This window comes from Nymphaea colorata, chromosome 10 (assembly GCF_008831285.2).
Source record: "Nymphaea colorata isolate Beijing-Zhang1983 chromosome 10, ASM883128v2, whole genome shotgun sequence".
NCBI lineage: Eukaryota > Viridiplantae > Streptophyta > Magnoliopsida > Nymphaeales > Nymphaeaceae > Nymphaea > Nymphaea colorata.
This window is the reverse complement of record NC_045147.1, coordinates 18,352,987-18,369,788: the sequence shown is the minus strand read 5'-3', so window position 1 is coordinate 18,369,788 and position 16,802 is coordinate 18,352,987. Positions and strand designations below refer to the sequence as shown.

The following is a 16,802-nucleotide window of genomic DNA, read 5'->3' as shown; positions in this document are numbered from 1 at the left end:
TTTGACGTTTTTTTTTAACATTTTAATTGTTTATCTTTCTGATATTGCTGCCAAATCCATTTGTAGCAATATCTTGCCAGATCTCTCGTTCAAGTTTGTATTTGTTTAGTTTTAAAAATTTTTAATTACAAAAGTAACTTAAATCTTTTAAATTAATTCTGAAAATAAAAGTAATAAGCCCAGATCACCAGTGCATCGTATTGACAAAGGACCAACAAAATGTTAAGTAAACATGAAAAAGGTTAAAGCGAAAAAAAAAAGGAAAAAATGGCTTAAGTAAACATAAAAAAGTTTTAAAAAATAAGGTTAATGTGGGCCCAACATAAACATGGTTGAGTTGAGTCGCTACATGCATTAGCTTAAAAAAGAAAAAGTTTCGTGATGGAAACATTAAGTAACAAATATGTAGCTTTTTTTAAGTTAAATTTTAAATAATAATGGATCCAACAACTAAGCTATATGTCAACTATACATCTAGAAAAGCCATACACACGAGGAAAAAACCTATTAAATATTTTTTGGGAAGGATATACCACTCTAGCATTCTCCTCCTTTGTTTGGGAAGGACCTTCTATGCTCAACACTTGCCACTTAATATATTGATTCCACGGCATTAGTACGTGAGTCTTACAACTGTACTATATATTCATATTTTTTGTTTTTCTTAGTGTTTTTTACTTCTGACATTATTTTTTGTGAATATTATATGCTTGATATTTTTTATTTTGATGCTTACGCTTCTTCATTGCTTTGTGCATCGCTTTACAGGCTTAGCACATTGCTTCACATCAACGCACTTACTAACATTGGTTCATCTAATTATGTCCAGCTTTTGATTGTTGGATCTCAAAATGATAAGTATGATTGTGCCCTGTTTCCCATCATAAAACCATGGTGCTTTGGGAACGGCATGTCTTATAGGAACTTGTGTTTAGAAACACAATATTCTTCTTATTGGCTACCCTGTGTGGAAGATAGCATTCGGTTTTATTATAGACATTCATAGAGAAAAGTAATGCCTGGAACATCTAAAAGAGATGAACGCGTTTTATTTTCTTGGCGTCCATGGTTTGATCGGATAAATTGCAACCGTAACACCTTTTACAACGAAAGTTCTTTTCAGCAAAGAAATTAAACAAACTCTAAGGACATTGTTTGGGATCCTTCAGCGGATAAATTACAGTCACCTGCATATACATTCGATGACCTCTTACAAGGATGCAATTTCATTCATCTCTGAAAGGAGCTAACTAAAGGAGCTATCGTGGGGTCAGATTAGTGAAGTATATTTTCAGTCAGTAGTGGAGATAAATATAGGCTGGCGACAAAATTTTTCTTTATTTTTATATAAATATCTTATAATTATTTACTTATGTGCCTCATGAAATAGGAAAAAATTTCTGGCCCTGCCCTTGAATGTCAGCTCTACACAGGTCAACTAACTAATGTTAATGTAACAGCAATTTTCTTCCTTGAGCTTTCTCAAGTCTGTAAGTACTTGACAATATGGTAAAAGTTTTTCTTCCTAAAAAACTTTATTCATTTTCATTCATGTCCCGTAAATCTTTTTTAGGAAAATGAAACCATATTCACAATCCAAATATTTGGTCAACTAAGTGAAATGGCAAAGTAAGAAATTTAGGATGCGTACCATATCAGGGTGGGTCATTAGCAGGCGTAGATTTTTTTCACATCTCCTCCCTCTCACTTTCCACTTTTTGTATTTGGAAAACTTTTCAAAATGGCATCTTACTTTTGAACAAATGACAGATCACTCTTTAACTTTCAAAAATTTACATGTAGGCGATTAACTGTTGAGACAAATTCTCAAAGTGCCACCTACAGGCATGAGCATTAATTTTTTTATATAAAATAACAAAAATATCCTTTCCAAGGGCAAGATACCTTTCGTTGCTCATGAGGAATGATTTATATATCAACGTTTGAAGGTTGGCCAATGATTTGTTATCTGCCCAAATGTTAAGTGTTTTTTTTTTACAAGTTTTTCTCTCCATTTAAGATATAGCAAGCATTACTAAGATTGCATAAACTTTGTAAGACTGGCCAGGGGGTTAATATGAGGCGCTTCAATTGATGAAGCTCAGATTTTCAAAACCCCTGGTGCAATATCTTTAATAGTATAATCTAGCAAGGTTCTTCTAAGTGCCAAATTTCTCTTGAAAAATCGACTATCATCATCCTAAGGTGGCTCACAAGTGTGACATGTGTTCTTAGGAGTGTGGCAATCTCCGAAGTTCGATATTTGAGACAATCACAAATGTGGCCATTTTAAAATGCATGCAATTATGTGCAGTTATGACCTCCCTATATTAAGGATATTTTGCCAGCAAAAATAATTAATGACAATTGCTCAACGGATAGAAGACCTAGGAGTCAGGACTGGATTTGCGATTACCTAGGAAAACATCTCAAAAATCTTGAGAAGAAGATTTCCATTTGACAAGTTTTCCAAGTACATTGAGACAGCTGATGCTTGTATATGCTTGAGAAACTCGTCTCCAGTCAACCCATGGAGACCAGGTGTAATGGTTTTAATCCATGCCACCCGAAATTTCTCAAGGCAATAACATTCATAAATGAAAAAGATACGTTTTTCAATATACTTTTGTATTGAGCTTATCCTGAAAGCTTGCTTCTTGATCTTCCTGATCTCACTGCACCCAATTGCAATCTCCTCCACAACCTATAGTAGTCGTGGTGCATTTACTATCTTAAATGAAAAGGAAAAAGTAATATGACTACCTGCACCCTCCTCACACCATTATATAAACAAAGGCAGCCTTCCTCATTTTCATCAAGTGGATTGAGCATGGCGAGAAAGAAGTTGAACTTGGCCTACATTGCCAAGGATTCCGCCAGGCGAGTTACGTTCAAGAAGAGGAAAAAAGGATTACTAAAGAAGGTCTACGAGCTCAGCACCCTCTGTGACGTAACCATATGTGCCATTGTCTACGGAAAGAACGAACACACCCCCGAGATATGGCCGGAGGATGGCGCGCAAGTCCTGCAAATCATTGACAAGTTCAATGAGTTGCCGGAGATGGAGAAAGTCAAGAAGATGCTGAATCAAGAAGGCTTTCTTCGACAAAGGGTATCCAAGTTCGCAGACGAGCTCGCAAAGCTGTCCAAGGAGAATAAGGAGGTGGAGTTGAGGCAGAAATTATTCGATGGCATGGCCAACAGGAGGATTCTGCATGGTGCAGGCATCGAAGAGGTTCATGCCTTAGTAGGCATGGTGGAAGCCAAGTACACGATGGTGAAGGCAAAATGTGAGTTGTTGAGGGCTCAAACATTGAGCAGAGCACCACCATCTACGTCGTTGGCTCCGCTGTCGCCGCTAGTTGCCATGCCAAATCACGATCAATCAAGGCTGACATCCACTGATCAAATACGTGGAGAGCAGTCCATAGATGATCTCCTCAACTCTATAGACTGCTCTCCTGTGGAGTGGCCATATATTGATCCCAACCAGTGGAATGACTCTCATGACTATGCGGGATGAAGGTCCTTCGCGGCTCACTTACCACCATCTCCATGGCGGTGTTGCTTTGAGTCTTTCAGCAGTAGAGGTTTTCATGTTTGCATTCATGGAGTAAGCGGTGAAAACAGTGGGTCGTCTGGAGACATGAGGCAGATTTTGTTGTTAGTAGTGTCTTTCTCTTATATTATGTTCTGGTGGTTTTTGGTCAAGTGTGTAAATGTGTCTTTCCTTTGGACTTTATTTATGAAAAGTGTCCGATTATTTCTTTTTCTTAGTTTTCACTGGTGTGCTTTTTTCATACAACTGGTGTACCTTTTTTAGTCATGCAATTTGATCCTGCAGGCAATGATATTTTGCTGCCTGCGCCCAAATCTACTAAGAATGAAAAGTGTTCTCATTGCCACACAAAGACAATGCAGCATACAAAGACGGGCATCATTGAACTATTCTGAATTCCTTAAGCATGGAACCTATAGGGTTTAAGATTTACTCCCTTGTGGGGGCAGAAGAGACGCAAAGAGTTCTCCCATAAAATCTTTGCCATCGCGAGCATTGTGACGGCCGTTTCTGTCAAAATAGTTTCAACTTATGCTTGCGCAGGAAGATAATAAACCCTTGATGTTTTCACGCTTTGGGATTCATAGTGGTGTGTCCGAGTTTGTTCGTTTCAAAGGTCTCCAGCTTCCCTGGTGAAAGAAAGTTACACGGGCCATCCGCACAGTGCACAGAGGGAAGAATATTTTGGTAATTTATTAAAAAAAGTATTCCATAGTTTTTTTATTTTTATATTTTTTCTGACAAAAAATTTTCTTTTTCAATATAAACTAAAGGTATTTTAGTCATTAATCATATTGGTGCATGAAAATTTATGTACCAATATGACGGATATAACCAGGTTTGTCATGTGGCATTGTTAATTTTGGCCTCGAGATTTGTGTGATGTCGTCGTTAATGGCTTTCCAATTAGTCAGAAAACCCTCTTAAATACCATTTCTTTCTTACTTATACTACAATCAAGATTTAAAGTTTCAGTTGGTACTACGTTTCTCTTTCTCTCTTTCCCCTAGTTTTGTTTTGTGTATGATCCATTATGATACTTCAAAACCAGGTTTGTTTTCGACGTGTCACCCAAACAAAGATTTAAAAAACTCATTAAAAAAACTTGACAACATTTGGTTAGAGAAGGGTGTCCTCCAAGCTGTTCCCACCCCTCTTATTTTTAATGACCCAGTCAACGGTCAATTGGCTATATTTTACAAGCCAATGAAACCATATGAAGGCATGTGATTTTGTGTTAGGGTTGGAGCATATCCTTCGCTTTTCTCCAAACATGTTTGGAAAGTAACCAAAAGCAAGCGATCCTAAGAGTATTAAAAAAGTTTGAAGTATACATTGAGTGTAACTCCCCCGATGCATCCCTAATAGCAAAAAATAGGGACCTCTCCTCATAGAGGGTAAAAGAACGGAAAAGTGCCTAATTAACTTTTAATAAAACAACAAAAGGGTTCGAGTTTCAAATTTCTCCAGTAACATATGCTATACTGATCATTAGTTGCCTTTTGTTGTTGTGAATTCTTCAAACATGACATATCCATTACTTGTCCAATGTAAAACTCAAAATTGTTGTTTGACGAAAGACTTACAAAAAAAAAAAAAAAAAAAATTCACCTATGTGCAACTTCTGATGATGCAAGTGCCGATCCCCAACAAGGTGCACATGTAAAAATTGCCTACAAACATCCACACAATTCATTATTTACATATGAGTGCCCCTTAGCAATTTGGTTAATATCTACTCAATGACCTCCTTAAGCCATTAATTTTTTGAAGGGGCTGCCTCTCAGCTAAAAGCTTTTCCTTCTACGTGCAACTCATTAGCTATAAACTTAACAACACTGAGTTAAATATTGCTACTGGTTGTTCGTTTGGCAAGTGTAAGTGTTCTGATTGGGGCAGATTCATAGATAAAATTTGACAGATGACATCAAACTTTGCCCAAAAGAACTCTATGAGCAACCTACCAAGTTGAAACGATATCGCAAGTTTCAAAAGGATGGTCGGCACAAAATCGAAGACGATTTAGCCCGCTTCCCAAATAGATTGGGGTACATTACATGCGCCTGGCCAACCAGTATAGCTTTCTGCAATTTAGACTAATCCCCAAAAACAAAAAGGAGGAAATAACTTGTGTCTGCGGTTATCAGCTCGTGTAATTGTATAAATCCTCATCCCCTCATCGCCATGCCATGCTAGCATACAACTGATCCACAATAAGATACCTCAACATTTCTCTGATCTCAGAAAACAAGAGACCGGAAAAGTACCTACATGTTTAAAAGTCTTTGCAACAAAATCTCACCATGATGTTCTTGCATCATGTGGATACCAAAGATGCAAAGCCTAACTGCTGCTACAAGGCATCTGATTCAGACCTCAAATGCCCCATATTTACACAGTGGATTGAAAAAACCTAGATGATAGATACATTTTGTGATGGCATGCTTCATCTCAGGACTGGGCAATGCATGATCTGGACTCCTTCAGCATCGACCACATCACCTGGACATCCTCATAGGCGCATGCCATGACTTCCCCGTGGAGATCCAACTGTTTTATTTGGCACTCTGAAAAAATGAGCTCGTCGAATCAATAAAAGATGTTGTCCTGGGGTGAGGAACTTGTTTCCCACGAGAAATTGAACAGCATATGAAAATGACGATGGTGGTGGTGATGGAAAATACGTACCTGAATGAGTCTTCCTGTTCTTAGCAGATGAGAAGAAACTGCGGGCCTTCCTCAAGGGATACGTGATTGTGTGCACCCAAGTCGCCATAGAACTTCTATGGTGAAGCAGCTCTAAGCCTCCATGGTGCTAAATAGGCAGTGAACGAGAATCTGTGCCCAGCAAAACTAAGACAAGATCCGCGTGAAGTGGCAGAGAATTAAAAAGGGGGTTGCAGTATCTCATGTGGTACGTTCACATGGGGAGATCATTACGTGACAAGATCTTGCCCACAGTTGGCCTTTTTAAAACTAAGACGACGCAGTCTGTGTCGAGCTCCATTGATTCGTTCTACCATCCTTTTGGGTCAATGGAACAATTTCCCCCACTGACCAATAGTTTAAAGATTGATCTGTGTGGTAGATGAAAGAAAACATGATGATACAGATCACCTCTGCCGACATTGTCGACAACTCTGTCATTGGTTACCAGTGATGCTACCAGGAAAGCCATCAACATGCAAATATAAAATAGAAGACTGTACCCCAAAATATTATAATGCACAGTGTGCCCTTTCATATCAAGAATGTAACGGCTAACAAGAACTCCGTACACAGGCCTACGGCCAGTTACGGCCTTCTGGTTGAGCAGATCAAGAGCTCAATGAGCTTCTGATCTTATCATAAGCTGCCATGAGTCTAGCTAAGTTCACCATATATATTTCCCGTCCATTTTCAGCTTATGGGTCTGTTGTGCAGATTCTCATTTACTAAGAGATATTTTAACTCAAAGTGCATTCGAAAAAAATATATACATTTTCACGATAGATCTAGGTTTTTGGCAATTGAATCAGGCTTGCCACCTTCTGTAGAAACACGTACAAGTATAGAGTTCATTAACCTAATAAACTTTTTAATTAATTATTCAGCTTTGGATTTAAGTTGAATAAACAACTTAGCGGTGCAAACTTCACGGAATCCAACCAAAAAGAGTGGGCCAGCATATCCATCTTTCCCCTCTATCTCTTTCTTATATATATATATATAATATTCAACTAATTCCAGAATTTCTTTCTATCCTAAAATTGGTGATTCTCAGGGGAAGGAAGGATATAACGAAGTAAAGTAGTCTCATAAGCTGGCTTTTCAAGGTTCCTCCCCTGTTTAAGGTATCACCAATTTTTTGGTACAATTAAAGTTTGAACACACACATATATATATATAAACCAGCAAAATGTGAACATCCTAGCATATTTATAAACACTAATTCAACATAAATCATGTCTTAATTAATGTTATTTTAAAAAAAAATTCATTTTTCAACTATCAAAATTTTGATGCTTAAGGGCTGTTCATTTTTTATTATTAAAAAAGCATCATTAGAGTCACAAAAGACTAACTTAATATATTCGTAATCAAAACACTCTTAAGATACATCCATAAGCTTAGATTGTGAAAACCCTTAAAAATTTTGTTCATAGTCTCAGCAAAGTGGTCTGGTATTTATCAATTACACATATATACATATGCCTACTTCCGGTGGACCAGCAATAGATGTGAGTACGTACGGATAATATGAACCATCCTCGAAAGACGATAATCTGTTATTTATTTTAGCAGGCATTGCACCAAACTAAAACGTTTATCTACTCAAGCTAATTTGTCCCATCCGTCACCATTGGTCCTATCTCGATCCTTCATGGAAGGTTATCTCGGCCACTAACTTTACCGGGAAGCTTCCCGAGCTTCGATCTCTCTGGACTGCAGAAGACGCGCCAACTTCAATGAACATATATAATTCGTAGTGCTCCATTTAGGTCGTAATCTTTCTTCCTCAGTGGAGAAATCGTAGGGAAATCCAGCACAGGCCTTATTATGGATCAATAACAAATTAAACATTGTGTAAACTGACCGAGAGAGAAATTTCTGGCAGCTAGAGGGACACTGATATTTCAATTTTCAAATATAACTTTTAAGCAACAACCAATAAGTAAACTGCTTTGAAGGACTAATAACTGTAAGCAATTTATATGGGTTTACGTGGGCAATTGCCCACACAAGCCCTTGGGGTTTATTCTCAATTTTATACTCAAAAACCACAACTTAAATCGAAACCCTAAGGCTTAATTAAGGGCCTCTTTTGTGTCCAAAGATAGGCTCAAATAATCTTGGGCATCGGGTCGACTCGACATAGAAACCCAGGTTTAGGCTTGGCCTGACACCCACACTCGAAACCTGGTATGACCCTCAACCGAGCCCAATCCGATTAAATTATAAAGTATATATTGTTAATAAAAAATAATATATAAATATTAAAAATCATAATATAACATTGTAATTATATAATATATATTAAAAAACTACTATCGAGTCCATCCGGGCTGGGCCGATGTTTTTTTTTTTTTTTTTTTTGGTTCGGACTCCGGCCAGCTACCGACCGGATGCTCAGGCTGCTCAAATTGGCCTACTGAACAGCAACAGCAAGGACTGGTCGACAGCCTGCTGTACCATCAAATTAAAAGGGCTGCTCACAATTGTCCAATGAAACTCTATGTAATACGTTTTCCACGGTAGTCTTAATCCTATATTATTGACTTTTGTGAGCAAAATGAGGAAGAAGCTTTCGTGTTGATTATTTGCGTAGTTGCTCAATCAGTATCAAATTAAATGGTAGATACAATAATAATGTCTTAGATCAAAGAACCAGTTGAATGGAGTAATCTGCATTAGACCACAGCCATTAATGGCTGTGCCGTCACAAAAGGCCCAGTAGTAATAACACCCGTGAGATAGACTGGGTCAGTAAAGCAAACAGTTGATATACGAGACAAGTAAATCAATTGGACCAAGCACAGCTGACTGAAAGTGACATCTTGGACTTGTATCCGGCCCGACCCGTTGGGTCTTAATTTGGTGACCACACCTCATTGAATCTCCCAAAGCTTTTGAACAAGAGTCTGATGCAATATCAAGCACCTCATGCGCATCTTGTACAGAGCATTTCACATTGAATATTGATTGATATCTACAATTGCGTCCATGAAATCCGCTTGTTTGTATTTGACTCTTGAATAGTAGCAACCCTTCTTTCCCCTTGCAAATAATTGAGGAGATTCAGTACAAAAAGGGGGCAAGCTCTCAATGCAAGAGGGCAACTGGGGTGCACCAAGTTGCTCGGTTAGGTTTGGTAGGTGAGACAAAAGGCATCATACGAAGAGATATCTCGTTGCCAGATCTATCTTCCCATTCATTTTGGTGAAATGGATTTGGGCCAGACCCGATCCAAAATGTTATGAAATCAGTTGGGGACATATAGGAGCTAAACCCGGTCCAAAAGTCCAATATTTAGCCACCACTTGATTTGGTTCTCGCTTATAAAACTTGAAAATAACTTAAACTTTTCACAACATTTGTGTTCCTATAATGAATTTGCACTGGACTACGGAACCCATTTAGATCTGGATCCTCAAAGGCAAGTCCGTGGCCCCAGTAGAGCCCGGGACCACGTGGAGCATTGGTTCAACGCCTTAGCCACGAGGATCATGTGGGCCCATGACGAGTTCACACGTCAACTGCGGGGGCACTAGGACGCCCACCCAGCCTCAGGCTTAACCAAAAGTCGACATAGAAAGATAAGAGATTGGGTGAAAGTTTCAACTCTTTATCAAATTGTCGGTCTCATTGCTCAACCAAAAATGTACAAGGATTAGCTTAGCCAATGAGTTTCTTTTTAGTCAGGCATTATGCACTGAAGCTTAGTTCAATGCACAAGCAAAATTTGCCTTTGCATTGGCTGGGTAGTGTTTTGAATTTCATCGAACGTCCGTTTTAAGTGCTCGAGATTGTGTTATATATATGACCCAATATGGTCAGCTATATATACGATATAATAATGGTACTTTGCATGCATAATATAAGATAAATGTATATGTATAAACAACTTTTTACGAGCACCACCCCACGCTGTTGCTTGTCTTTATTATGGATGCCAATAAGCTTGTGGCAGGCTCACTCTTGGCACGGAGTTGGTTCCGGATTAAAAACTCCGGGATATTCTTTTTTTATAGATACATTATATCTGTTTGTCATTTCTAAGGAATTAAATAATTTTTACCGGTTTACAAATCAATTTGGCCGAATCAGTTGATCGCGCGATTTACCGGGTCAGATTCTTGACGCAAGAGTGATCACAAAATGACAAAAAGAGCGAGGGCAGACCAGGCCAACGGCCTTGGTGTTCTTTCTTCCTCACCCGTCACAGTTTCTTTTTGTTCCTTTTCTTCTTTTATCTTTATCTTTCTTTTGCTTTGGACAAGCGAAAGTTAAGTTAAATAAATACACCAGATGTCTTTTGCAGGGAAGATATCAGGTCGCCATGCCTTTGTTGCTCAGCAAGAGAACTAGTTAGGGAAGCCTGCCGATTGGAACTGAACTGGCTGCCAATTAATTCGACGCAATACCGTTGGTATGCATTATACTTTTATTTCTCATTTTTAAATGTTTAAATACTTTTATATTTTTGTTCATGATTTTTACATGTTCTTGAATAATATAATACAGTTTTTTTTTTTTTTTTTATGTGGCTGTTCCCTAGCCAATTTAGCCGAGCCATTGAAACGAGGAGTTCTGGTTGCGAATCGGTGATCTCTCGTAGTGGGGCTATCGATGGCAGGCCCTCGGGAATTACGAAAAGGAAGACGTAAACCTTCAACTCCTCGTGACTCGCCCACGACCTTTGTCTCCTCTGTACCCTTTCTCTCGATTCTCTTTCTAAAAAGTTAAAGTTGATTACCTGGTATACAATCGACAAAGGAGAAAAAGAGCCGTAAGGCTCCGGAGAGAAGGTAGCTCCATGAAAGAGAATTCGAGTAAGCTAATAATGGATTCCGCTTCTAACCGTGTAAGTGTGTGCAAAACAGAGAGGCGCTGAGCTGACCCCAACGGACTCGAGCTGCTACAGGACAGGCAGAAAGTGAAGCCGCATGGAGATGGTCGCTTAGAAGGATGGGGAGCTTCTGTGGTTGCTTGAGGACCGATGATCACGCTCTTGGCTAAGGAAGGAGAGAGAGGTCCCCTCGTCATCCGGCCACAGTCAGCCAGGCTGGTTGTGGCTTCTCTTTCCAGGAAAAAGACACAGCAAAGAACATGGGTCAACTACCTCTCGCCAAGTAGATCGATCGAGAGAGAGAGAGGCTACTTCTGTAAATCATCGCTGACCATATGATTGTTTTCGAGAGGACGTTCTCGCCATCGTTCGAATCTACCCCTACTACCGGTCAGGGCGTGAGACAGAGAGACGGAGAGGTGCCTCTGCATTTGCATTTGCTATCGCACAGAGAGAGAGAGAGAGAGAGAGAGGGTGCCGCCACTCTCATCCGAGAGAACGAGAAAGTGGGTGGTCGTGTAGTTGTTATCAGTTGTCTCTCTTTGTTCATCGGAGAAAGAGAGGGAGAGAGAGATGGATAGGAGAAGGAGGGCTGCCTCTTCTTCTTCTTCTTCTTCGACGTGGAGGCAGAGTAGCAGGCAAACACACCAGAGTCTCTCGCTCTCAGCCGAACCGGCCGATGGCTGCAGCCCCGGCTTCCTTTCTACTGTCTTCTCCGACGCCGGCAACGGCGAGCCAGGTATCCTTAAGCGCGGCGCCTTCCGCCACCTCTCCTGCACGTCGACGCCAGACGTCTACATTCCGGCGACCGCCGCCAGCGTCATCCGGGCTTCCGCCGACTGGGAGCCCAAGCCCAGCAGACGAGTTCGCGGCCCTCACCGTAGAACGGCGCCGACAGCTTCTTCTTCCGTTCGAGGTCGGAGACGCTCAAACGCTTGTCCGGACCTCTGGAGTTCTAGTCACCTGCCATTGACGGCGGATGCTGCATCCTCCGTGGGCGGCTTGGTACCCGTCGAACCGGCGCCGGGTAGTCGGTTTCACCGTAGATTCAGGGGACAAGACACTGCCGCACCTATTACAATCAGCTCTATTGGGGCAAGGAGTTTCGGGGAGGTGATTCTCTTCCTTCTCCATTCTGTCCTTTTTCTTTATTTTTCGATGAGATTATTTTTGCTGTCCATGGTTTTGCTTTCCGGTGTTCTTCATTATGCCGTTGTTGTAACGTAGATGAAGTCGTTAATGGTTGTCCAAATTTTCATATTTTTAAAGGAAATTTGGTTGTACATACTTGTTCAGAAACGTCGATTTTTTTTTTTTTTTTTTTTTTACTTGTATTGTGTGGTGTGCTGTGGTGCGATTTCCCTATCCAGACATCACCCATTCTTTTTATGAACTTCTTGCAGAGATTCGGTTGGTTATCATGGTTTTAGGCTGAAAGCAGATTGAACCATACTGGAATTGGTGGTCTAATTTTGCTCTGAGTTTAAGATGAATTGTCGCCATTTGGTAGGAGACAGAGTGGCTTAGACACCATAATACACGGTCGATTTCTTTGATGGGCACTTTATAGTTTATACGGGTTCTTGTTGAAATTTATTTGGACTTCTGGAATCTAAGCTCTTTTTTCTGGTTCCGTAATCACCAACTGTCGATTGGGTTGGTGTTGTCTGAATATGGCTTGTTCTGTAACAGTTCTAGGAAGTTGCCTGTTTGATTTTATGACTGACCTTCCGAAGTGTGAAGCTAATGAACAGTGAGGCAATTCGATAGTCAAAATGATGCCACAGCTTTCTTTTGATGACGAAATGATGTCTTAACTTATATCATAGTTGGTAGGGTATGTGTGAGTTCTGATTATAGAGTTGCAACATTTTCTGTTGTGAGTCTCTTGTTCTAATCGCATCAACCTGCCTACAGAGGCAAAATAAGTCCCGACCTGAAAATCAAGAAAAGGAAAACCACACTCACACACACTACATATATAAAATATGGCAGACAGGTTCTTACCTTTCCCAGCACTGGATGGTTTCACGAAGATCATGATGACTTTGGATCAAGTTGTGATCTCTCTCTCTCTCTCTCTCTCTCTCTACATATATATATATATAAGATATGTCAGACAGGTTCTTACCTTTCCCAGCACTGGATGGTTTAACGAAGATCATGATGACTTTGGTCCAAGTTGTGATGGGGCCATCCATAGCTGCCCTGTCTACTGAAACTTGATTGATGATGAATATACTGGATTCTTGCATGTAAGAAATGTAATGAATTCTTTCACTTGTGTGTGTGTTCTTTTTTCTAGCCTTACAGTTGAATCTTAAAACGACAAATGTTGACAATGTTTTTGTTCACTGTGTGTCTTAAGTACTGTGAAACACCATTTTCGTAAGTCTGTTTCCCTACCCTCTCCTTACTGACCTTTAAGGCCCTCTCGAGTTTGTGTATTTATTCCACGCAAGGCCTCTTTATGAAGTAATGTGTAAAGACATAAATTGATCACTATTACACATATTCGTTACTTTCACATTGAAGAATTTAAGAATATGATGGTCCTTCATGGATCTTGTGAATGGTACTCTTGCCATATAACATCAACACCTCAACCCATGTCATTTCATGAAGCTGCATTCTTGCAGCAGTTATACAGGACCACAATCAGAAGTTTCTGAAACGTAGACTGCCCTTATGTTCTTTAGATGCTTCTGACATCTGCAGAGACATTTTCTAGCATGATGGCTAGATAGCATGTGAATGCCTATTTGTTTTAAGTTCGCAAGTATGTCACTTGGGTCTTTTCAAGAGAGACTGCTGTTTTTTTAGTTGTATGATGCATGCTCTACAAGATACTTGCTGTTCTGTTTGAGTTGTATTTTGCTACTAAGATTTTACTCAAAATGGCAGTTTGATGACCTTGTTCAGCATGGCATAGATGCTGCTCTAGGACCATCCATCTGTGAAATGGCAGACCGATTTATTCTGCTTCCAAGAAGACGCCTCCGGAGTTTGAATGGATTGGATTATCAACATGAACTCATCAGAGAGGTATCTTTCCTTCTTATTATTGTTTCTTAGTTGAAATTAATATCAGCATGACAACATTTACTTAATGGAGGAGTTTATGTTGCCTAATTTTTTGTGCCTATTTCAAAGGCTGGCTTTTGTTTGCTGTTGTGGCACAAATATTTAGTTATAAAATATGTCATTCCACCTTTTTCATGATTAAAAAGTTTACCCATTGGGAAGCCTTTGTACTAATTGTGCTGGGGTTTGCAAGACTTCCTCCAGGGCTCACAAGTATGCTGGCATTGTCATGGCGCAAAGAGGAGGTCTGTGATTCGGCTATTGTCCCCTGAATTTGTAAACTGTATCTGAAGCAAATGACTGAAACATGGTTCTCTTTATTTTGTATGATTTTACATAAACCAGGCCTTTGATTTGTGTCTCCTATGTGCTTGAATTACAATACAACTATGTATTTATGAGACATAGTTTGTTGGAAGGGTTACCGTTTAATTTATTGATTGATGGAGGTTCAAATTTATATAACTTTGAGCATGTAGTTCTTAGCGAGGCCTTGCACTATCCAAGAGAGTAGCTCAGGGTAAAACATTCAGTTCCGGTCATATATATTCCTTGTAATAAATCAATGGAGGTGAATTTACTTTGAGAATGTAATTCACGACGAGGTCTTGCACTATCCAAGAGAGTAGCTCAGAGTAGAACATACAGTTAAGGTCATATTTATTTAACTTTGAAAATCCTACATGTTCTATTCCATTTGTGTCTCCCTTATAGTTTTGAAACCTGTTTCTCATATCTTTAGAGGTAGACCAAATCAGAATATACGAAGATAAAAAATGTCTGGATGGGTACTTTGGTTTATGATGATGTTTGTTTCCCAGTAAGCTGTTCTTGATGAGAAACTGCACAAATGTTCTGAATGTGTGTCAACTTCATGATATATACCTTTGTACTTTAGAACCTGATTTTATTTGTCTAGTATTCTAATTTATCCAAACGATTTGACCAGCTTGAACCCCTTCATTTAAGAGAATACATGGTTCCTCCTGATTGGGTCCTCTTGATGATCCTTAGAAGGAATTTTGGTGCATCCAGCTACTTGCAGTAAATAAAAGTCACAGAGACCAGACCTTCTGAAATGTCGTGTTTCTGAGAAAAATTGGCAAATGGATACCTTTCAAGTAAACCCATATGTCAGCATTTTTCCAAATTCACAGCAACTTCCTTTCGCTTGCAGCAGCACCTTGGCAAATCCATACAAACAACAGATACATTTTAGCTGGTGATAGATTTTAATTAATGTGTTACTGAAGCTGCGTCTAAAACTCGTTTATGAACGCTATCTGATATCTCCATCAGTGGGTTCTTTCTGCAGGATTTTCATACTAACCCTGTCCAAGCTGCTGGACATGACCGGTTTAGGGAATGGAGGCTTGATGTGGACGATATGTCATATGAGGTCCGTTTCTTCTTTCATATGTGACTGGCTTTCTCTTGCTTTCCATGAGAAATTAATTCTCTCTCTCCCTCTCTCTCTTTCTTTCCCTATGTGTGTGTGTGCATGCGTGTGTTGAGTTTCATATTGTAACAGGAGCTGGTAGAGCTGGGGGATCAAATTGGATATGTGAAGACTGGTTTGAAGGATGATGAAATCAATGTATGCGTGGAGAAGATGAAGCTGTGTTTCTTGGAAAGAGAATGGAGATGTTCCATCTGTTTGGTATACAAAAGTTGAACTCACCCTTCGCAAAGCATCATCACCTCTCTCTCTTTCTCTCTCTCTCTCTCTCTCTATCTCTCTCACTCTGTGTGTGTCTGTGTGTGTGTGTGTGTGGGATGTAGGCCTGTTGATGCAACTGAGTATTAATTAGTATCATACTTGTTCTGTTTTTCCAAGACAAGTACCGAAAAGTATTCACAAATTCTGTGGCAAGCGCGCATCATATGTGTCACTTGTGCCTGCATCTATAAAGGTTTTATTGTCCGTCTCTTTTCTAAGATACGTAACATGTCTACTTGACAGGAAGAATATCGTCATGAGGAACATCTGGGGAAACTAGAGTGTGGACATGAGTACCATGTGTGCTGCATCAAAAAATGGCTTCAGCAGAAGAGTATTTGTCCTATCTGCAAAGCAACTGTATCTGAATTTAACGCATAAATGTTGTACGGTCCTTGTTCTTTCAATTTGTCGAAAAAGTATATCATATACGCTTCCTGTTCATATGGTTCATCTCCTGGTTTTTCCTTTTCCTTTTATTGAGGTTTGGAAGTGGTGTATTTGTTAAACGAGTGAAGATTGAGCATGCAAACTGGTCTCTCTTTCTGACTCAAGTCTACCTTTCCGTGGGTTTATTTCTGGACATCTTTGTCCGGAACCGTTTTCTGCATCAAGTATTTATGGTATGAATACCTAAAACGGAGTTCACTTTTTTATGGGATACGTTGGAATGATCATGTAACAAGCATTCTGTTCATTAATTAAACTACTTCCTACAAGTTGTTTGATAAGAAGATATTGTGTTTTTGGAACATATGTTTCAAATGAATACCATGTTATTATTCAGGATCCGTAACATGATTATGTCGTGTTTGATTGTTATATTCAAAAAAGTATTTATAATTATATTATTTTTATTTATCTAGAACATGTTCTTCAATCATGCATTT

At 39.4% G+C, this 16,802-nt stretch overlaps 3 protein-coding genes across 6 annotated transcripts; 2 read left to right on the top strand and 1 right to left on the bottom strand.

Annotated features, from left to right (window-relative positions):
* Window positions 1-2,830: 2,830 nt before the first annotated feature.
* On the top strand, window positions 2,831-3,523 carry LOC116262667 (agamous-like MADS-box protein AGL80). Its single transcript, XM_031642148.1, has one exon. The coding sequence runs from the start codon at window positions 2,831-2,833 to the stop codon at window positions 3,521-3,523; it is 693 nt and encodes a 230-aa protein (XP_031498008.1).
* A 2,214-nt stretch (window positions 3,524-5,737) lies between these two features.
* LOC116263351 (uncharacterized) lies at window positions 5,738-6,483 on the bottom strand. Its single transcript, XM_031643053.1, has 2 exons — window positions 6,248-6,483; window positions 5,738-6,126 (listed from the first exon to the last, which is right to left on the bottom strand). Exons 1-2 carry the CDS (start codon window positions 6,333-6,335, stop codon window positions 6,011-6,013), a joined length of 204 nt encoding a protein of 67 aa, XP_031498913.1. The 5' UTR covers window positions 6,336-6,483; the 3' UTR covers window positions 5,738-6,010.
* Window positions 6,484-10,995: 4,512 nt separating this feature from the next.
* On the top strand, window positions 10,996-16,466 carry LOC116263231 (uncharacterized). Of its 4 annotated transcripts, none has more exons than XM_031642883.2 (6): window positions 10,996-12,221; window positions 14,031-14,153; window positions 14,397-14,437; window positions 15,492-15,591; window positions 15,724-15,852; window positions 16,156-16,466. In XM_031642883.2, exons 1-6 carry the CDS (start codon window positions 11,682-11,684, stop codon window positions 16,291-16,293), a joined length of 1,071 nt encoding a protein of 356 aa, XP_031498743.1. In that variant the 5' UTR covers window positions 10,996-11,681; the 3' UTR covers window positions 16,294-16,466. The 4 variants fall into 4 exon arrangements, with proteins under 4 accessions (XP_031498743.1, XP_031498742.1, XP_049936240.1 ...); XM_031642882.2 differs by having other exon boundaries at window positions 11,008-12,221; window positions 14,013-14,153; XM_050080283.1 differs by lacking the exon at window positions 14,397-14,437 and having other exon boundaries at window positions 11,010-12,221; window positions 15,508-15,591.
* The last annotated feature ends 336 nt before the right edge of the window (window positions 16,467-16,802 follow it).

What these genes read in the sequence shown, in the direction of transcription:
- LOC116262667 (XM_031642148.1), top strand. Translation starts at nt 2,831, where the DNA reads ATGGCGAGAAAGAAGTTGAACTTGGCCTACATTGCCAAGGATTCCGCC.
- LOC116263351 (XM_031643053.1), bottom strand. Translation starts at nt 6,335, where the DNA reads ATGGCGACTTGGGTGCACACAATCACGTATCCCTTGAGGAAGGCCCGC. An exon ending in GAACAGGAAGACTCATTCAG is followed by an intron (nt 6,127 to 6,247) that starts GTACGTATTTTC and finishes TCATTTTTTCAG; the next exon opens with AGTGCCAAATAAAACAGTTG.
- LOC116263231 (XM_031642882.2), top strand. Translation starts at nt 11,682, where the DNA reads ATGGATAGGAGAAGGAGGGCTGCCTCTTCTTCTTCTTCTTCTTCGACG. An exon ending in AACATGAACTCATCAGAGAG is followed by an intron (nt 14,154 to 14,396) that starts GTATCTTTCCTT and finishes GACTTCCTCCAG; the next exon opens with GGCTCACAAGTATGCTGGCA. An exon ending in GGAGATGTTCCATCTGTTTG is followed by an intron (nt 15,853 to 16,155) that starts GTATACAAAAGT and finishes TCTACTTGACAG; the next exon opens with GAAGAATATCGTCATGAGGA.